The following is a 22,672-nucleotide window of genomic DNA, read 5'->3' as shown; positions in this document are numbered from 1 at the left end:
GGTTTGAGTTTCTCTTTCCAAAACAGATTAATAAAATCCTAAATTTTAATACCAGAAAGGGTGATTATAATAATCCATTCTGACTTCTTTGAATTCTGAGAGAATTTTAATAACATTTCTTGCATGGAACCTGTAATTTACAGATGAGCTACTGCATATCCATAGGAAGGCACCCAGACTTGATTTAAAGACTTGTGTGAGTGAACCTATCACATCCTAGATAAAGTGCTTCAAAGTTAGTTACCTCAGATTTCAGTTGTTTTTTTTTTTCCCAGTTTCTAACTGTTAGATTTTATTATGACCTTATTGTTAAATCATCCTTTCTGCCCAGGAACCATAATCAGCTGAACTGAGCTTAGACACAGTAAGGCTTTATTTAAACATTTTATTTAAGTGCTGGACAGGAAGAAGGCACAGGATATTTTTGGGAAAAAAAATGCATGGACCTGATCCTGATGTACATGTTCCTGATGAGCTGGCAGGTCAAGACATCCTTAAGGAGCCAGGGATCATGGGGCAAGCAGGCAGGGGGCATCGGGACCCTTAGCACGGGCAGGGAGAGCAGGTAGCACACTTGCAGCCCTGTCAATACCCCCACATCATGACTGCAGATCCCCATAATGATGGTTTGCCCGAGACAGCTGGCAGGCAGCCTTTGGACTACACCCCTAAGCTGCACGCACACCTTGTGGTACTGCAGAGCCCTCCTTTCTCAGGTCTCAGCAAACGCCTCCTGTTGCTCAGTTGTTATTCTCTTGCTTAGCTGCTGTTCTTTGGTATGCTCAGAGGAGTCCTTCTCATAGCTTGCATCCTATGAGAACCAGTTGTTTATACTGCTGGGCTCTCGGTTTTCAACCTGTTCCAATATTTTCAAGGCCTTTGCTGTTATCCCACATTAAACTCTAGTTCATAATAGATGTCTGGCACCAAGCTCCCATTGACAGGTCAGGTTCTCACAGCAGGTTGATAACAAACCCCGTAGAACAGGACTGAGGCCTTGAGAAGTTGGCATCGAGCCTGTGGCCTGTTGCTAGCAATGGCAGTGCTCTTTTTAGTAATCTTCATTCATTCTATGCTTCACGGCAGCAGAGGAAACTCAGGTTTAGCTGGCTGTGTAGCACAACCTCCCCAGCACTTATTATACGACTAGTCTCAAAAATGTACTCCCTCATACTTACTGTGTACTAAAATCTCCAGTCTCATGAAACCTTGATAATTAAGATGTGTGGTGTTCAAATGTGGGTAGTGTATCATGAGATCACTTGTATCAGCCCACCTCTATCATCACAGCACTTTGCATTTGGTCAGCTTAGGAACTCACTGGTATTTGTTTTATCTATATTTCAGATTACTGCTGAAGATGTGACAGAAGTCTGACAAAAAGTGTAGAAGACAAAAACAGTATTTATTATTTTTAAATATAAAGCATTTTTAATGTATTACATCAGCATATTCATATATGCATACATGTGTGACAAACAGGTCATTAACAAACTGATAAAGAGTACATATATATGTTAATCAAGACAAATCTATCCCAAATCTGAATTTGTCCTTATTCTGTATTTGTTAGTAGTATACAGAAATACTTACAGGGCCAACACTATTGAGTTCCAGTGCTAGCCTTTTTTTCTATCTGGAAGCAAACCCCTCCTCATTCTTTTTCAATTAGACTTTTTTTTTTTGGTTGACAATCCAGATAAGGTCTGTGATCTGGTTTTATTCCAACAGGCAGCAAAAGGCAAATGGAGGGAAAAATAGAGCATATATTCAGGATACAGATAGTTGTGTGGTTCTGCATAGCAAAGGAGTCTGACCCATCATCTTACAATTCTGCTTTAGGTCAATGTTCCCTTTCTTCGTGCTTGGCACTGTACTTCTTGCAGAGGATCTGCTAATTCAAGTGGAAAACAATAATAGCAATGCCATAACAGATGAACACAAACATTTCCACTAGCAAGATTTTTGCTCAATTTACATAATTTCAAAAACAATTATTAAAGTTTTCAATTTTATTTTTACCCAGATTAACTCAACACAGAAGAATGTCAGTGGCAGCAGTGAACAGAGCATCTCACTTACTCCACGCTAACTCGCAGCAACCTGTAGCTCCCACAACATCCTTAGGAAGGTTTGCATGCTCTTCAGCACACTTTGCGGTGGGGATTTAAATCCCAAACAAGACATTTGGGTTTTACTATAATAAAACGACAAAAGATAATGAGAAATCACTTCATGGTGGCGAGGAGACACGAACTTGGAAAAGCCGGAGTCTATAAGGTACTTTGTAGCTTTAATTAACTCCAGGTAATAAATAAATAAATAAATGAACAAACATGTACATAATACTGTATATTTTGCACAAAACTCAAAAGGTTAAATAAGCTCCTCATCGAGCATTGGACAGGAGGTCGGAGCACGGAACTCGGCGCTTATTCTCGTCAGGGGGCAGAAAGGAGACGGGGGCTGCTCTCCCCCTAAACATCCCCTGCCCCCCCTTCACGGCCCTACAAAGTAGAAACTCGTCCGGGGTGGCTCCCGCAGCCATGCCGGCGGCTGAGAGAGCGGTGAGAAGCCCTTGGCCACCGGCGCCCCCCGGCGACAGCGGCGGGGAGAGCGGTCGGTGCGGGCGGGCAGGAAGGGGAGGGAAGGGAAGGACGGGACGCGTCATGGCGGCCGCTTCCCCTCAGCGCTGAGGCGCCGTGTGCGCGGGGCGGGAGGTGCCACCGGGCGCCCATGGAGGGCTGCGGGGCCGAGGAGGAGGAGGAGGACGGCGGGCCCTTGCAGCGGCTCGTCAAGCGGCAGCGCAAGGAGAAGCGGGAGCTCCAAGGTGAGGCGCCTCGCCGGGAGGAGGGAGCGGCCTTCCCCGCCTAGCGCCTTGCTCTGCGGGGGGAGGAGGAAGGTTTCGTGGTGCTCGGGGGGGGGGGGGGGGGGGGTTACAGCGGCCCCAGCTCCGGGAGAGCAAGGGGCATCGCTCACGATAGGAAGGAATGCGATAGTCGTGATATTGCTGCCTGCCGGCCGAGGTGTGAAAGCTGTGTTTGGCCGCGTAGGAAGGGCACGGAGGGTGAGGTAGCGCTGATACGGGCAGCCCCGCCATAACAGCCTGGCTTCCAGCGCCAGCACTGCGCTGCCTTGCGCTGAAGTTGAGGGGGGTGTGTGCTTTTATGAGGTGTTTTGGGGAAGCCTGCCTCCCTGCTGCCCATGCGGCCACATTTCATCATCCCAAATGCGGCTGATCTGCAATGAGCTTCCACCTCCTGCTCAGCCATACCTGGAGTAGAGGACCCATGTGGGCTTACAGTGCCACACCTGACTCGTTCCTGAGCCCCTGTTTACTGGCCCCATTATATATTAACATAATTAGTTCTGTCAGCTGGATTCTGTTGAGTTTCATTGTTGATTATAACCTTTTCATTAGCTACATTGATACGGCCTTTTCCTTGTTTGGTTTCTTTGGTATGTAATATGTCAATTGCAGCCTTCTTATCAAAGGGTTAAAGAGGCGGAGAGAAACTAGGTGGCTACATATTAAATTTGTAGGAACTTAGTATTTTGAGATGGCTTTTCATCCCCTAAAGTTAAGTGACACTGAAAAGACAGGTAGTAATCAAGAATTAGGTTAGGTATCTGGAGCACATGGTACGCTAGCTGGGAGATGCTGAGGAATTTCAGTCCTCCCCTGCCTAAAAGGATGGCAGGTTCTTTACAGAAGACTGATTCAGTCTTCTTGGTGGAGAGGCAGGTAACTTAAAGCTACTCACTTGAAAAACACATTCCTGAGAAGTACAGTGATTAACTGACAGCAAAACAATTTGTTCCTAAGAATTAATGTAAGGTGCATCTCAGCCTCAGAGAACCCAGCGTCTCTTCCACTTAATGATCCTTGTAGCTGCCACCCCACAATGTACTCTCCTTAGGCACTGGTGAGTCCGTGCATGGATTTCCTTCTCCCTCATTACATCAATCTTTATGAACAGAACTGCGTCTTTGTCTAACTCAAGTGCTTCATCTGTGAGGCCGAATACTTGACATAAATCTTTTAGTGTAAGTATTCTTGTGGCCTCTTTTTGAAAAGTTTCATTATCATCGCCATCACCCAGTCAAGGGTGAAGGGCAGTAAAAATGTACTGGTGATGAATGGCAAGCAGGGTGTTAAACAGTGCTGGAATGCTGTAACAGTGAATACAGAAGTGAGGAGAGCTATCAGGGCATATTCTTGTAAGAGCAAAGGCTGTGGAAGCTGAGTTTATTCGGCCTGGAGAAGAGGTTATGGGGATCTGCTTGTTTCCACTACTAAATGGAACAGGTGGAGCCAAACTCTTTGAAGCAAAGCATAGTAAACAGGCTAGAAACAAGAGTTGGAAGTGGTAAGAAGAAAGATTCTCTTGAGAAGAAAAAAAAGGAAAACATTTTCATAACAAGAATGGTTGAATACTAGAAAATAATGCCCCCAAAAGTTTCAGAATGTCCATCACTGGAGATACTCCACAGGCATGTGAATAAATTCCTGATCAACCTGATCTAACTTCGACATCAGTCCTGCTTTGAGCAGCAGGTTGAACTAGATCACTTCTAGACATCCTTTCTAACCAAACTATTTTGTGATTGAAGAAATGAAGCCTTGACTTAAGGCCTAAAAATACTTAAGGAACTTAAGCAAATTGATGCTTTTTCTTCTTGAGTACCCATTCGGCTTTTAGAAGCTTTGTTTTAAGGACAGGTAATCTCTGTTTTTACTTTCAGTCTGTTATTAAAAACATACACATCTTTGATGCGACAGGATTTGAGAAATCAATGCCCAAATAATTTTATTTGAAAGAAACAGGCTGAGGTCTGTTGTGTTGTTAAAATTCATAAGTATTTTTAATAGCAACCCCATACAAGTTGTTTTCTTCTTTGGATGTCATGATTGTGTCTGTTAAGAAAATATATGTGATTTTAAAATGTGATAATTGTGATATCTTGACACGTGTAATTTCTTTTAAGACTTGCAGTCCTCCTTCCTCCAATGATTGTGGAGTAGCTATATTTAGAGGTAACATTTTATCACACTGTTTCCTTAACAGCAAAAATTCAAGGCATGAAAAATGCTGTTCCCAAGAATGATAAAAAGAGACGAAAACAGCTGGCTGATGAAGTTTCCAAACTAGAGGCAGAACTTGAAGAGAAGCACAAGGAGGAGTTAAAGCAGCTGAAGGAAGCTACACCTGAGCAGAATAAGGTATATGCCTTAACTCCAGCTGGAGCTACACAGATACAATTTGTATTAGGAATTCTTTAACTTTTTTAAATGATTATAAAGTAATGTGTAATGATTTAAAGCATTTCTTGTTTTCCTTGCAGTGTTGGTAATTCTGGAAAGATCCAGCTGTTACGCTGGAAGGGTTATTTATCTGTATTCTTGTTGGTGAGCAGTATTTGGTTTTGCTCTTACGGTATGTTAGTAGCTCAGGCTTCTTAACGATTTTTTTTTTTTAGTTCTGTTCTGTAGTAATTCTAATTATCTTATGTAGGCTACTAGGGTATTGATGGACTTTGACAGGCAGTTGACTAATGCAGTGTGATTGTCTTTGCAATTCTGTCTGCAGTATAACAGACCTTGTTTTTAAGAACACACTTTCTGCAGACATGGGAGTTGGCTCAAATGCTACTGTTCTGCCGTGTTGGCAGCATAGCTACTTACTTGTTTGCCATCCATCTGGAAACTGGAATCCTACTTAATTTTTAACAGAGGCTTAGTTTTACTCAAATCTAACTGAGGGAAATACTGAGTGGAGTAAATTAGATACAATTAAATACTTTACAATATATAAAAAATTTACGTACGTTTTAGCACTTAATAAATAAAGTGAATCCCGTTGTTGCAATCCATAGACTTAATTCTGTATATCAAGTACTGAGAAGATCTCTTTATTTGTATTGTGCGCTTGAATTTAAGTATGGTTTGTGCAAGTAGGCCTGTGCTCCACCTCTCTCCTACTTTCTCCACCTAAACAGCAGTACAGCTTACGGCTAAATTGGTGCAATATGGTTCTCTGTGACTGATGCTAATGCTCCATGCTTTTCTGTCTCCTTGAGTGATTCCATAACAGTATGTGGCTTTTGGCTAAGTAAATCTTGTAAAGAAACAAAAATCTGTCTGATTCTTTCTGGACCAGGTGTTTTCAGATTTGTAACTTAATGGAGACTTAAGCAGATTGCCCTTTTGCTTGAAAACAAGACTGAAAAAGATTTGTGAATGACTTTCAGGGAAATGATATTGACTGAGAATCATCTGCTGAGAATCCTTGTGAAAAATGCAAGCACTATAAAAATCTTACATAGTAGTCTTTGCTCAGACGCTTAAGGAGATGATTAATTTGTAAGCGTTAAACATAACGTGTCTTAGATTAGTTACAGGAATTTATTTCATTTTGCTAAGCGAGCTGTCAAAACATTGTGATGGAGGACTTTTCAAGCTAACGTCTTTGCCATGGTCATAGACTTCCCTGAGAGGATTTTGGTTTGAGGTATATGGCTTCTTTTGTTTCTCGACTTTCTTACTCATGTTGAAAGTATTACTGCGCATGCCAAGGCGACATCTGGTTGATACCATAATGAGATTAGTTTTGACTTTCTTTTTGAGAAAGGTCAACCCTCTGTCTTTTGCAACTGGTATTTATGTTTTGTTATGGATGGTGGAGCCTTTTCCTGCTTTAATTGTTACAGAACTGGGTAACAGCTCTCTGGGTGCTTAAGCTTAACATTCATCTGTTGGTAAGGCGAGGAAAACTTTCCCTTGCAGTCTATAAGCAGTGTTCACACAGCTTGAATTAAATTTGAGCTATGTGCTTCATAATCATTTATTTTCTGGGGAATAGTGGAAAAAGTATTCAAGCCCATTACAGTGGGGTTGGGGTATGAAATGCTTGACTTGCAGCTTTGACAGGCTTTGTGCTACATGGATCTTTGTGGAAAGCATTGTAAATATACACTGGAACTACCTGGAAACAGCTTAAAACTGTTTCAGGAAACGCGCATCTCTTTTATTATTTATACTAATAGAAACTTTTAACACTTTTTTTTTTTTTCCTTTTCAGATAGATTCTGTAACTGATGGGGTTGCAAATGTAGAGCTTGAGCAACTGGAGCAACAGATTCAGCATCCTCGAATATCAAAAGCACAGAAGAGGAGGGTATGTAATGTTTAAACATTTTACAAATATGTTTCAGTTTAAATTAATATAATTGAAGTTTAACGATTTTACAGGAGACATCACCTGGCTAATTCAGTATTGATTTTGTACCTCCTGAATGTGTTCAAAATCTGTAGGTTTGCTACACAGAAATATGTAAGGATTTTTTTTAAAAGGTCTACTTTTTATGCTCAACCATGAGCTGGGAAAAAATAGGAGGTAAAATAGGAATCAAAATAGGAGATAAAGACGTAGGAGATAGGAAAAATGTCTAAAACAAATTATTTCTTTATTAGTATTTTAGTGAAGTTCTTATGAAAAATATGTAAGATACTGTGTGGGGGGAAAAAATTGAAGTAGTAAGACTTTACAGATTTAACAAAGGAAGCTTACTTCTGAAGTTCTTGTAAATATTTGAGTTTTAGGATGTATTGGTCATCTAGCATTTGTTAGTGTTTAGGTTTAGAAGGATTCTGAGACTTAGTAGTAATAATTCAGCAGAACATTTCACCAACATGAACATACTGGGGAAACATTTGAAGAGTTAGAGGCAAGTACTAAGCCAAGAACTGTACAGACATCTTAATATTTGATGTAATTTATGTGTTTTCAATCTAAGGAAAAAAAAGCTGCCTTGGAGAAAGAAAGAGAAGAAAGGATAGCTGAAGCTGAGATCGAGAATTTAACAGGTGCTAGACATGTTGAAAGTCAGAAACTTGCCTCCCTGTTGGCAGCAAGACACTTGGAGATTAAGCAGATTCCTTCCGATGGCCACTGCATGTACAGAGCTATTGAAGATCAGCTCAAGGATCGCCAGAATTCCTGGACTGTTACAAGTCTGAGAAACCAAACGGCAAAGTATATGCAAAGTCATTTTGATGACTTCCTGCCGTTTCTTACAAACCCCACTACTGGAGACATGTATAGCAGAGGTAAGAATTGCATAAGAGACTTCAGAAAACTTTATTTTATAATTATTCTTCTTCATAATGGTATGTTTGTTCCTGAACTTTATTACTTTGTTGGTTCTGCTGTGTTCTACAGAACACAGAAGATTTACTTTGTTACTTGGTACACCTGAGTCATAATTTTATTTTATTAAAGGATTCTAGCAAACATTATTCCTTCTCTTCAGTGAGCATATATATTTTCCTGCATTTGGACTTCTCTGGTTCTAGTTTTTCACTTCAGGATCAGTATTTTTCCTCACTTGCTTTTTCTTTGCTTGTTTAGAGAGAACTACTAAAAGTTGACTTTTTCTTTCTCCACAGAGGAATTTGAAAAATACTGTGATGATATAGCAAATACGGCTGCATGGGGTGGTCAACTGGAAGTAAGTATTCACTCACTTCACAATTTCACAAATTATCAATATATCCTCAAAAAAGGATTTATGAAGAAGTAATACCTGTAGGCATAAGGAAACACATTCATAATTTTATCAAGAACTTTCTCCTATGGCTATAAATAGTTTCCCCACATCAGTAGGTTTTCTGATGGTCCCCTGCTGTCCTGATAAACTTGATGACATAGCAGTTAAAGAATTTGGTTGTCTAAAATATCACTAGAAAGAATGACAGAAGGTGAGGGGGAAGAATATTTCTTAAGGGGAAAGCATCTTATTATGCAGACTTAGATCGTAGCAAAGCTGACTATGATGGAGCAATGTTTTTTTTTTTTTGTAATATAAACTTTGAGTTTGAGAAAATGTTTTCATTTATGCCTTTGCTTCTTATCTTTTACTGCTTTCTAAAATAGCAGTTATTAAATTACTAAAGCTAGCACAATGTTACCTGTTTTTATCATCAAAACAATAATTAACTTATGGCAACCTGTTTTAAATTACACCTCAAAAAGTTGAAGCTATTTTGCTTATTTTAACAAAATTTAATTTCTAACAAAATTTGAAATGTTATGCCTAAACTCATATTTGCTAAAACTAAATATCTTGTTTTCTTCCCTCCTCACCATGTTGGATTTAATCCTGTTGTTGAATTCTTTTTATGCCTTACAGCTAAGGGCTTTGTCGCACATTTTGCAAACACCTATTGAAGTAGTGCAAATGGATTCCCCTTCCATTATTGTTGGTGAAGAATATTCAGGCAAACCAATAACACTTGTGTAAGTGTGTCATTTTACCCATTTTTAAAATTATTGCATTTATTTCTGTGTGAGAGAATTCACCTTTGATTCTCATTTGTTTTGTTTCATTTTCATTTATATGCCTGACGTTGACCTGCAAGATCAATACTGATTTTTTTTTCAGAACTGGTAGTTGTGATTTACAATTTAACTTTGAAGATATTGTGATTAACATTCTTAAAATGCTGACAATGAGTCTGAAGTGTGATTCAGTCACTACTTTTTAGAATGCTGCAAGGTTATTTTACCTGCTAATTCCAAAATCATTGTGAAATTGATTTTTAAAAAATGCATCAGGAAACTTTACTTGTGTTCAAAGCTTATGTCAATTTATGTCTGGAAGTCACCAAAATTAGAAACTCTTCATTGACCGTATATATTTATATTTATTTTCACTCTTTTTTTCTGTGCTAAAACTTGAATTTACTTAAGCTGTCTTCAAGTGCTCTTGATGTTTGTCATGCAGTATATTTTAGCTAAACTAAACATTTGTTTTCTAACTTTTTTTTAGGTATATGAGACATGCCTATGGATTAGGAGAACATTATAATTCTGTAAAACTTCTAACAGACACTGCTACAGAAAATGGCAGCTAACATAAAAAAAAAAAAATCCACATGGATAACAGTTGCATCTTGATACGTTGGGCTCCAAACAATTCTCAGACAGACTGTAAAGTAAAACTACCTGGAAAGGATTAACAATAAAAAGAGATGTACCAGGGTTTTACTGTGAATCAGAAAAAGCTCTTGATTTGAAACAAACAAAAAACGCAAACAATGCAACAGTATTTTGAACTTGTTGGTATTAATCTCTAAAATGCTGGCTGTATAGATCAGAACTTTTTGTTTTAATAGAGCTTTATCCCATGCCACAGTGAAAATACTCAGCAGTAAATGTTTCGATTAATCTCCAGTCTACTGAAGAATTAAGGTTACCTGAAGGTTCCCATCACATTATTTCTGGCAGATTTTCATGATCATGGAAGAGTTGAGGACTTTAAAAAAATTGGTTTGTTCACATTGACAGACTATCCTTTGCAGTGTTTCTTTAGTTCCATCAGAATCTAGCTTTAATACTGTAATAGGGATCTGCTTCTTTATTTGGGCAGCGAAGAGCTGGAGAGAAATTCAGTAGTAGAATCTCTTGCTTGGCTGAAGGAATTGCAAACAGTCATACGATTTTATGGACTTAAAAGTTTTTGCCAAGGTTTGAGGGATTCACTTCTGTTTTGCAGCTGGCAGTAGGAACAGTTGATGCTCTTCCAACTACTAAATCTGTTTGGAAGAGGATTGCTGTTTATGTACATCGTAGCATTGATGCGAGTTCATCCTTCTTAATCTTCATCTGTGCATTTTGATAATATAGAAATCTTACAAACAGAAAGATCCTCAATTTCTTCAGTTCAGGTAGTGAAATTTATCTGAACTCGTCATTTATGGATCCGCTGATCTAAATGTCACCTAAAAGGCAGTATTTTGCAAAGCTTAAAAGAGACGGTTGCATACAGGTATAAAAATAACCACTTTGTTTTATGCCAGTAACTTTGAAGGTGAGCTGCAAAATAATTAATTTTATTTTCTTTGCTCCTTATTATGCACAGAGAAGACTTGAAGGGTGTGTTTTTTTTTTGTTGTTTTTTTTAAATATGGCTTGTCTTTTTACATTGGAAATGAAGATTTTTGTATTGAGGTTGCTATAATTATGACTTCAAAATTAGCAACATTACTGTAATGCAATCAGTTGGTTTTAACAATAGATTTTTTTTTTAAAGCCTTTGCCAATAACATCATAATTGTCTGTGTTATTTTAATGCTGATAAGTTGTTGTGGAGAAAAGCAGTTCTTACCAAATTTAAACAGGTATGCCCTGAATTGAAGCTTGAGCTAACAGTGCACATTTTGCAATCCTTCGGTGAACTTAGCCAGCAGATTGACCTTCTTGGGACTTACAAATTAAAAAAAAAAAAAATCTGCTCTTACTCAAAGAGATAAATGTTCACTTTATGGATCAGATTATGTCTGGTTTAAAGCACTTTGAGAGAGGAAAAATAAAAAATAATTATAGCAGAAGTCTGGTGGGTGGACAGGAGCTGGTTCAACAATGAGAACCTGTGTATTTTAAGTTCTTTAGACTGGTGCCTGTTGGGATAAACCAAGTATTAACCAGATCAAGAGTTTGCTACATCCTTATTTATCTGATACAGTATAGCAAATATGGCTGTATTTATAACAGCTATTTTACTGCAGAATTTTTTTACTACCTTGATTATATGAAACAGTGATTTTAATTTCAAACAAAAAATTGGTTACATTAATATGTAGAAGGTGTGTCTATTCATAATACCACTGAATTTCGCTAAAAATAATAGTTTGAAATACCCTTCTTGGTATTGCTCAAAATTGATATGAAATGCATATGCTGCTTCTCATAGATACCTTGTGAAAGAAGGTTGGTTTACTGGATTTTCATTCTTGTTTCTTTACCTGAAAGAGAGAGAGACCAGAATCCTGGAATGCCTGTACCAACAGTTTGTGCTGCTACTGATGTTTACAATCTGTATAAAGCAAAAGAATGTTTTAATATAGTGAGCGAAAGATCCTTGCTCATGCTGTATGGAACTTGCCAAAAAGTAATAAATTGGTTTATTTGTGGCAAATCTTGTTGTGGTCACTTTTAATTTTAATTAACTGCATAGTAGTGTCATTTTGTGGACACAGTTTTTGAAACATTATATTCTTAAAGTGAAGAACTGAATTCTTGTTGGCCATCAAATCTTGGATCTTGGAGTGATATTTGAGCATGTTTCCACTGGCAGCCAAGCTGGAGATATAAACTCAATGTAATGGGTTTAATAAATTAGTCAATTTGATGGTGAGGATGGGGACTCGATTCAGCTGTCTCCTTAACCTGTTTTGGAGAGTTCTTGGATGAGAGCACGAGGCTGCGTTACGCAGCCCAGTGAACATCATGAAATTGCTGCCTTAGTAGATGCAATGGAGGACTGTGGTGGGTTGACCCTAAGACAGTTTTCTCCCCCTCTCCTCAGGGCAGGGAAAAGAATAAAAAGAACAAAAACAAGAAAACCTGTAGGCTGAAATACAGGAGGAGAAAAATCCATGCAATGCAAAGGCTATCTGTAGCCGCCTCTCACAACGATACTGATGCTCAGCCATTCTCCAAGTCCTTTTGAAACAAAAAAACCCACCCTTCTTGCGTCTGCCTCAGGTTTTGTCACTGAGCATGATGTTACCTGGTAGAAATACCCCTTAGGTCAGTCTGGGTCACCTGTCCTATCTGTGTCCCTCCCAGCCTCTTGTGTACCTGCAGCCCACTCACTGCTGGGGCAGAGTGGGAAATGGGGACTCTAGTTATCTCTAAAGAAAATCGCCCTATTGTGTCTGAATAGGTGGTTGTTGTCCAGAAGTGTCCACTACAGATGAGCGATTCTCAGTCTTTACTTCTGTCACACGTGTAACACACAGCCAGCTTTTACTTAATGGTTAAGGTGCAGTGTTATTGTGGCTCTTTGGAAGTCTCACTATACACACGGGCTAAATACGTGTTTTTTAGAGGTCCTTCCTTTGGTCCAAGTCTTCTATGGAGAAGGGGAAAAACAAGAAATGATGACTACAGTACCTATTGCTCTATTTGTGTTAATCTGAGAGGGGAGTCCATGTTAAAATAAGGCGTGCGTTGATCTGAATGGCAGGGGAGAGACACATAGGCATGTGTAAAATTTTCAGTTAATTGAAATGAATAAATAGAATCTTGAATAAAGTTAGATTTCTAGCTGCTTATACTTTTTGTTATTAATCTATTGTAAACTGGTATATGTAAAGAAGGCGTTCCACTGCTCTAATAGCTAAACAGGGAGACCATGTGTACAGTGTCTGACATTTATTTTCTCTTAGTAAGACAAAGTGGCAGAGACCCATCCTTTCCTGATGAAAACCAGTCAGACTCGATAAGACCGTGTTGATTTCAACCACAGCAGTCTGCTACTGGTATTCAAGGAAAGGCTTTAGAAGGTCAGCAGATGAAGGCATGATCAGAACACTAAGCAGAAAGACAATAAGCAGATTTGAGTATGTGTATTTGATATAAATATTATAGTTTTATAGAGACATCCAGGTCAACGTGCCACGCTTCGTTTAGTTACTTGACAAGTGAACGCCATGTATTCTGCTGAAGGCCAAGGGGAATTTTCTCTTTATTGTCTTTGATTTGTTGTAACAAACTAGTTAGAATTAGTTTTTTGTTTTGTTTTTTCCAAGTTCGTTATACGAGTTCCAATAAAACAGATATAATATCTTTTAAAATAAACAGGCAAAAGATTTGCCTTTCGTATTGTGTCCTCTGAAGGAAGAGCCACATAAAGATCCTTTCTGAAGAATCCTGTTCGCAGTGGATTCAATTGCAGTGCCATTTACGTGGATTAAGTGTATGTTCTCAATTATCTCTTGCTGGAATTCTAGATGTTTTAGCTTTTGCTTATTGCCTTTTTTCTCCCTGAAACTGCTTGTATTTGTGGTGGTTGGGGACCTTTTATTCACATTTTCGTTTGCTTTATAAGGAGCTAGTGCAATTGTGGGTGATGTTTTATTATGTCAATACTTGGGAGAAAAAACTTTTAGGTTCTGTGGAGAATTTAGTCTGTGTAGAATCATTTTCTCGTATAAGTGTCTATAAGTCTCGTATAAGTGTCTATAAGTCTCGTATAAGATATCTTTCGTATCTGGTCACTGGAATTAATGTTGAGAACAACAAATAGATATGAGAGAAAATGGATTAGTCTGGCTCTGTTGCTTGAATATGGCTCCTGGTAGGCTTTGGGCTCTCTCTGAAAGATTATTTTTACGGCATTACAATTGCTTAATATGGATTTCCATTGGAATGTTAAACCAATTTCACATCTGATGTGACAGCACAGATAGCTATTACTTTACAGAGACCCTAACCCTAGTCTTCATGAATACTTTCCAGCAACAAAAAGTTTAAAATCCTGAATCTTGGTTTTTAGTATACAAGACTTTCTAAATTTTATTTTTAAAGAGCAACAAAAGGTTGTCATAATTTGGTTGAATTCTATATTACTTTTGAATACTGTATTACTTACATAAACAAAAGCTTATTACAGAGATTAGACATTTCTCTTGATGCAAAATAATACAGTATTTTCCTGCCAAGCCACTCTGCCTGAAAGCAAAAGCTATCCAGTGTGTTGGCTTTACTTTACCTCTGGGAGTGTGGGAAAGCCCTGGGAAGCAGGGCGGGTGGGGGTGGGAGGGAGGGCAGGAGTGCTCACCTTTTGCCATAAATTATTTAAATCTTTCATTACTTTCAAGATTTTTTTTTATTATTATTTTTAGTAAATACACAATATGAAACGCAATAAAGCATTTATATTCCTTATGCGTGCATGTATGATTTTCATAATCTGTTGTGTTTGCATATATTAAAATATTATCCCAGAGCTAAAACACCGGGAAGAGGGAAATCTGTTTCATAACAGCTTGCTTTGGGGCAAAAATTTCACTGGGGATACATTTTGCCAGCTGTCCATGCTCGGTCCTTACCTTCCCTTTTTCACAAGCAGTTTAACTGGAGTTGTGACAGGCCACATTAAATAAACCACAAGGCTGAAATTTCAAGTATATGCAGAGCACGTCACCTCTGGTCTTACTCTGCCTCAAGGTGTAAGAGGTGCTAGCAGCAGTGTGATGGGGCAGAGCCGACAGGGTAGGATGCTGGCCCTCCAGCTGCCGTGTTTTGCTCGAGTGTAATGTTTTTACGAATTGCAAAGGTGGGAATTACAGTTAACTGCGCTGGCAGCAGGTGGGGCAGGGACACTGCCTCACGCGGTTGGTATCGGCCCTGTGGATTTTGCCCAGCTCTCCAACCTTCCTCCTTGGCCAGCTCTGGACACCTTGGGGCTCACGAATTCACTGATGTGAAGGTTGAGTAAGCAGAGAGAGGCAGCAGCTCTTTCATAGATGGTGTGGGGGATCACAGTGCAGGGGGTACGTTGCGGTGTGTGTTCCAGGACATCCCAATCAGCTGTGTAGGACAAGTGGCATCTTCAGGGGTTCAACAGTCTTTGTGCAAGAGGAATGATGCTGAACACCTGAGGGATGCCCTGAAGGCTTTGGTGAGAGCGTGTGTCAGGATGTCCCATTTGCATCACCTGGTTAGTCTAAAAGACAGCACTTCGGGCCATCATCTTTCATAAGCCATGAAACTGTTGCAAGTACAACTTTTTTGATTTTAGTTCCCAGACACAAGCTGCCCTTTATCTCCCAGCTGCTTTCCTGTGATGTATTTATTAATGACAAGCAGCCCGTGTTGATTACTTAATCTATGTAAGCAGCTGAGCAGACATAAAAATAAGACCTGCTATATAAAAAGCATTTTCTTCTGCTTTCTTTGGCTCTAGGAAGAACACTAACCCACCAATTCCTTTGTTTTGAGACGCTAATAAAAACAGCAGATGGGTTATGATTAATCACCCGAGGCATATGGTATGTGTACTTTCAAATAGAATTAAAATCCTTATCAGCTGCCTCCATATGTTAAAAACAGGTATATCATAAAATGAACTGTTCACACATACACACAGACACAAATCAGTAAAATTGCAAATAAACTGACATAATCTCTATGTTCCAAATTAAATACATAAAGGTGTTGACTGAAAAGCTTTATCCTCTTTAAAAATTAGAAAAATTGGAGTGCATAGCCTTAGATAGTAACAAAAATTAAAAATTATATATTTCCAGGGAGACAGATTTTCTGCAAAGGCTCCCTGAACTTTATCTGTCTTGCAAATGTTTTGTCATGGTACCTGAAGAGATTAGATTTATGAAAAGTCTGAGGATGTTGTGTTTGTTCAGAAACAAACTTAAGGGCCTCTCAGATGTGAGTAATGCTGTTTTATGTTTTAAAGGATTTTTTTTTCTTTTTGGAGAATAATGTTTTTTTCAAAAACATTTGTGTATATATATACACACACACATGCATAAGTATATATTTAATGATTATTAAGTCCTGAAAATTCACTCTAGTAATTGCATTCTGGAAGGTACTTGAGGACCATTCTGATGAAACTAAGTCTTTCTTCCTCATTCACATGCATATCCTATAAAAATCAAAATACAAACGAGACCTGAGTGGTACAAAAAGTCAACAGTTTGTTGTTAAAACCTATTAAGGCTCAACTGAATTTGGAAACAGTGGGGGACAAAGAGCGGCACATCTACCAAAGAAGCATTTTTCTCTTGCATTTGTATGCAGAAAGTTGGAGCACAAAACACCAAAAGCAGAATAGAGAAGGCTGTTGGTAACTGGGGATGCCTGTGTGAAATGCACAAAAGCATCCAGGCAAAGAATGCAAATATGAAGGCTAGGTTAGCTATAAAATTAGCCACGTACAGAGATGGCAAATTAAACCAGTAGCATGCTTTCCAGAAAGAAAACATGATCTGCACAAGGTAGATTGTGTGCTCCTCCACAGGATCTGTTCTTATGCTAAAAGACATTTCTTCAGAAGGGGAAAGAAACAAAGGCAGAGGTTTACAGGATTTACTGCTTTTTCTAGCTCATAATTTTCTTAATGAAATGAAAATTAACAATATACTGACAAGAAGTTGGAGAATGTAATAAGAGGATATTTTAAATCCAACTTGAGAAACCGAGCTATTTCAGTAAAAACAATAATGAAAGGGTTCATAAGGAAAAGCCAATAACAAAAGGGTTCTCAAGGAAAATGACCTACCCGTTATTCCAAAACTTTAAATTTTAGTTTTTCTGTTTTAGTTGCGTCAAAGATAAACTTTGTTTGTTTATTTTAATAAAGAAGAAACTGGATGTCACGCCTCTGATAGTGTTAATAGTTTTTGCAGATTCTGTTATTTCTAAAAGAAATAAAAAAAGCTTTCCCCGTCATAACAAGTGATCTTCCCCCTTCTAGTGCAAGGACACATAACAAAAATTGTGATAAGGGTCTCTTTCTATTTGGACAGCTTTTAGATCCTAACATCTTCACTAAAATAGCCTTGATGCTGTGTGTAAGAGTAGGGCTGCATTTCTTATTTTTGTTTTTTTTTAATTAAGAGAAAGTGAATTCTTCACACGATAGGTCCTTTGGAAAAACGTCTTAGCTACTGAGTTTTTCCCGTGGTGCTGGAAGTCTGTGGACCGTTGCAGATCTAGGGCATGGTTATAAAGAAACTAGGACTAGGTTGTGCAACTGAAGGGGTGTGTTGGCTGGCTGCGGGCTGTCCAGGGAGGGCAGGCTGGGAAGGTGAGGAGACGAGGCTTGTGCCCTGTGAGAGAAGAGCCCTGACACTTGGTGCTCTGCTGTGGGACCGGTGACTGCTCTGTCCGCAGCTTGCGGGTCAGAAACACCGGGGTGCCTTCAACACACCAACCAATATGGAAAAGAATGTATGCGAAGCCTTTACAAACAGCTGGAAGAGCCTGTAAAAGCCATTGGAAGAGCCTTTAAGAAGAGGTTTCTTGGTTGCAGGCCCTGAAGTTAAGGTCTATCACTGGTAAGTTGATTTCATGCATGACTTCTCAGGCACTGCATCGCACTCATTAAAAGAAAACCATTTCTGTGATTCAGCGTGCCAGTGATGGAAACTTAAAGTATCAGGATTTTGATGTCTGACGAGATCTGAGCACCTCCTTGCTAATCGCTTTCCGGGACACAGACTTCTCTGTGTTCCTGATGCAATATTTGAGAACATTTCTAATTACACTTACCACAGGCTTGATGTGAAAATATGTTGAGTTGATTGTTCAAGACAAAAGCTTCCTAGACAAAAACACTTGAAAAATGCAGATAAAATAGCAAATTAAAGAGTGATTAAAAAGAGCATGCCAAGAAATGTAAAGGTCATCAAAACCTGGCTGTGCCTTTCAGAGAGAAAAAGATTTTCCCAGAGAGCATTTTAGTAACTGAAAATGTATTATTGAAATAAGGTCAAACAATTTTTTTCCGATGTCATTTTTCTCCTTTGAGCAATTCACAATTGTTTTACTGGATTTTTTTATATAGAAATTAAGGTCTTCCATTTTGCTTCATTTTCCATGATTCCAGAAAGAAACAGAATCATAGAATGGTTTGAGTTGGAAGGAGCCCGAAGGATCACCTAGTACCAACCCCCCTGCCATTCTAAGCACATTCTAAACTGTCATTCCCTTACAGAGGTTTCCCTGTTCACTTCATGCCTTCTGTAAAAAACATAAGACAAATTACACCACTTTCATTCTGAGTATGTTCTAATAATCAATAGTTGCTACTGTTACTCAGAAACACATGATGACCATCTAATAAAGCAGGAAAATTTAAATTGTGGATGTGATTTTGTCAGAGTATTGCATAGTCAGCTACATTTTAAAGCATTTTTAATCAAGCTAAAAGATTTTAGTGGTTAATATAAATTAAAACTTGAAGATTTTATTCCTTTTTTATTGTTTCCAATTTTCTAAATATTTTTTTTCTGCTCCATAATTTATCTGAGAGAATAGTATCTACAGATATTATTTATCTGTATGTACCTGTCTTTGACTTACTGTGTCTTGTCATATATTTTTTTTGCTTACTGGAAAGATGCTAAAATTTAATTTTCAGATAATGGCAGTTTTGTTGTAGTTGTTGTTGTTTTTCTTTGATTTATTTGTTTCCCAAAGAGGATCCCACTGTATTTTTTAAGTGCTGGATGCTGTAAAATTACTGACACTCAAAAAGAATAATCAAAAATCAGATTGCTACAAAGCTGGAAAAGACTTCAACAGACCCATGTCTATCCTTTCTAAGCAGGATCATGCTCCCAAAGACCATTTCTCACAGATAATATACAAATTATTTTCTTTTTTTAGTACTCAGGGAAAAGGCTGGTAGCAGTTGCCCCCTTTACATATCGGAAAACCATTCTGTTCTTTCTGATGAAAAAAAACCTGAAGGCGCTCTTCTTTTCCCTGCATGTCATAATTTCTAGTCATTCCATCTAATTGTTTCCATCACTGTCTTCTGGCCACTCACTGCATTAACTCATGAAGATAGGCACCACTTTTAAATTATTTACCCAATTTATGGCTTAACTTCTCATTTCCATAAGTATTCTTCCCTCAAAAAAACAAAGAAAGAAAGAAAGAAAGAAAGAAAGAAAGAAAGAAAGAAAGAAAGAAAGAAAGAAAGAAAGAAAGAAAGAAAGAAAAACAAAAAATCTGCTTTTCCATCAGCAATGGAGTTAGGAACCACCCTGATTTGGCTGTGGGGCTCTGTTCGTTTTTGGTCAGCCTGGCTGACTGCACTCATGGTGAGCTGCAGCAGCCCATCCCACCCCAGATGGTATGTGATAACCATATCTGTCCTGCCAGAGAATAAATGAACACGGTTTCATCTCTGATGCTTATTGCCATGTTTTTCTCGGATCTTTCCATGGTCATTTCCAGTGGCTGAAATGCAGAACCAAAAGCAGCTTCCCACCTCCTTGAAAATCAAAGGTGAAGTTGCTGCTTGTCTGTATACTCTACCAGAAAAGAATAAGGGGGAAAAGATTTGATGGAACATTTCTGTTTATTTGTTTATTTATTTTAATACTGTTTTTTTTGCAGAGTTCTAGTTCCCTGGCTAGCTCTTGATCTTTAATGAAATAATAAGACAGAGTAGGCTAAATTTGAAAACTATTGCTTAGTAAATACATTTTATAATAAAGTCTCCCTTTAATCCCTTATGTGTCTTTTCCTGCAAAATTTATTTACATATTTTGAGAAGAATACACAAGATAGTGTATTTGTACAACAGGTGAAATGACCTCAGTAGAGGTCTTTTATTATTGCCGATCCCTCACAATGTGTAATACATATTGCAGTGATGCATGAAACATTAAATGTTGTCAGATGGGCAAACTAGGCTATTGCCTTCAAAGACTGACTGGGCTTCCCCAGACTTATTACAGACATTACATGATATAAGAAGAGTCTTGAGCTAGTTTTTACAAATTTCATCTGCAACAGTGTGTAACATTTTTCATATCAGGTCACTATTAAGAGATCTCTTCAGTGACTGTCATCAAACATGCATTTTAGTGATGGGAAAAGAAACAACAACACTATACTGTACACTGTAAAAGGAGATGAGAACTGCTGACTACTTTTACAATGAAACCTAAGTAACCAGGCCAAGAAGAGAGCAAACAGGATATCAGTTAGATCTGTAAGCTTATTTTTTAAAAATATAATTTATTATGCATAAAAAAATACATATTGTGTGCTAAAAGTTGTTTTAGTGAATTAAAACCATCACATTGAATAGTAAGGCCATAACTAGAATGGAATATTAAATACAAAGTATTTCCCAAAGTTCCTATGATTCAGTTTTAAAAGAAACAGCAAAGATCTCTAAGGCAACTTGCCCATCTCTCAAAATTTATGCTGTTTCTCACAAAGCATTGACTAATGCAAGATCTTTGATTTCATCGAAAACAATAATTTTCAGAAAAAAATCTATAGTTCAGTACGTTAAGTGAAGCAAAATGCACCTTTGGAATGGCGAAAAAAAAACAATTTCCATACAGTTGCCTACTCTGTTCTGCTTTGTTTGTGGGTAGATTCCTGTTAATCATGACAGTGAACACCACCAGAAGAAATAGCAGAGAATAGCATCAGTAAAGTTGATAATCAGGAGTTTCTTAAAATGTTTTGCATTTCAAAATAATTCAAATAGTTGGGTTTAGTTATATGACTTTAGTCATATAAAGGAATATTTGAATTATCTCATTACTAATCTTACGAAGACAAACCTGTTCTTTCAGAATGATACTGATGGGCTTTTTCTAAAGCAGTAGATTATCTCACGTTATGATTTCCTTAACCTAAGAACCTCCCTTTACTTCAACACAAAATGTTTGCAGCATCTAATATCAATAACTAAGCAATTTTGCTGCTTCAGTTTACATCAACTGTTTTACAAATGAAAAAGCAAGTTAAAGAAATGTAAGCAGAAAGAAACAGACAATGCTTCATAAAGTAAAAGCATAAAGAAGTAAAGACATGCTCCAAGCAGTATGTGAGGTTGAAGCTCCTCTTCCTTTGCAATAATTTAGGAGCAGATAGTCCCCTAGTGCTTCTGATAAATAGTTCACATATTTTAATCAGACAGCTAATCCTTACTTGCTGTACTAGATTAATCTTGTCAGTTGAATGACAGTTTACTGGAGAGTTAGAAATTGTCAGAAACAACCCATCAAGATCAGAATCCTTGACATTAATACATTAAAATATCTTCTACTTGGCTTATTTTAGTTGTGCTTAAATTTTATCTTTAACTGTTTCAGTGCAAATGAAGAGCAGTATACTGTCTCAGTAGTGAAACACTTCTTGCTTCCAATTTTTACCATGAAAGCTGACAAATTATTTATTAAAACACTGTACAAATTAATTATTCATTGTCAAAGATAAAACTGTCAATCTTAATGGAACAGACTTTAAGATTATGGGAGCAACTTCACTTCTAATTTTATCTAATTTTATCTAATTTTATTTAATTTTATCTAATTTTATCTAATTTTTCTAATTCTAACAAACATTTATTTTTGAAATATAGAAGTCTGAGAGTAGATAACCCATAACTATGCTGAGTAACTCCACTTATATTTTAAATTATGAAAGAATTCTGCATGCCACTCATCTTCCTGTGGACATATAAAAAAATAAAAATCTACCAATTGGGTACTTTTGTTTTCTTCAGTTTATGTTCTGAAGTAAAACAGTAGTTACACAAGCTCTTTTCTGGAATCAGTACAGAACACATTACAAGAACACAAGATTAAAGCACATAACTTTCATTAATTTACTGCCTGCAATGATACTTTAACCAAATATTTGAGTGATTTTACACCAAGGTTAGTGATATGTATTAATTCTCATTTACTTTTTATCTCTAAAGGATAATACCCTATTTTCAAAATAGTGGGAAACAAAAGGTTATGGTGAGACGGGGTTAGAATATGATTATTGAAATTGGGTGAAAAAGAATTCTTAATAAGGTTATCAGTAAACTCAGTAACACCCACGTTTCAATAAATCTGAGTTTACTACTCAAGTACTCCCCGACAGCTCATTTGCAAAATGTCAACATTCAGTCACACTTCTCTGAAATTCAGTACAAAACAGAGGAATAAATATGAAGCACAAATTTCATAGTTACATTCTGTTTTAGTGTATGGTATGGCAGAATCAGAGAATATTTCAATTTTGAAGAGATCATAGAATCATAGAATCATAGAATATCCTGAGTTGGAAGGGACCCTTAAGGATCATCAAGTCCAACTCTTGATACCGCA

At 37.7% G+C, this 22,672-nt stretch overlaps 2 protein-coding genes across 2 annotated transcripts in view; both read left to right on the top strand.

Annotated features, from left to right (window-relative positions):
- Window positions 1-2,605: 2,605 nt before the first annotated feature.
- On the top strand, window positions 2,606-11,979 carry OTUD6B (OTU deubiquitinase 6B). Its single transcript, XM_083824793.1, has 7 exons — window positions 2,606-2,830; window positions 5,070-5,224; window positions 7,083-7,178; window positions 7,798-8,110; window positions 8,450-8,511; window positions 9,193-9,299; window positions 9,832-11,979. The coding sequence occupies exons 1-7, from the start codon at window positions 2,737-2,739 to the stop codon at window positions 9,914-9,916; spliced, it is 912 nt and encodes a 303-aa protein (XP_083680919.1). The 5' UTR covers window positions 2,606-2,736; the 3' UTR covers window positions 9,917-11,979.
- Window positions 11,980-17,448: 5,469 nt separating this feature from the next.
- SLC26A7 (solute carrier family 26 member 7) overlaps window positions 17,449-22,672 on the top strand; it is a 90,511-nt gene continuing 85,287 nt past the window's right edge. The window contains exon 1 of the mRNA XM_083824784.1: window positions 17,449-17,872. The gene's annotated coding sequence lies outside the window, so the exon portion shown is untranslated. The remainder of the gene's footprint in view (window positions 17,873-22,672) is intronic.

The sequence above is a fragment of the Anser anser genome, assembly GCF_964211835.1.
Source record: "Anser anser genome assembly, chromosome: 2".
In the NCBI taxonomy this organism is placed as follows: Eukaryota; Metazoa; Chordata; class Aves; order Anseriformes; family Anatidae; genus Anser; species Anser anser.
This window is presented reverse-complemented; position numbering and strand designations above follow the sequence as displayed.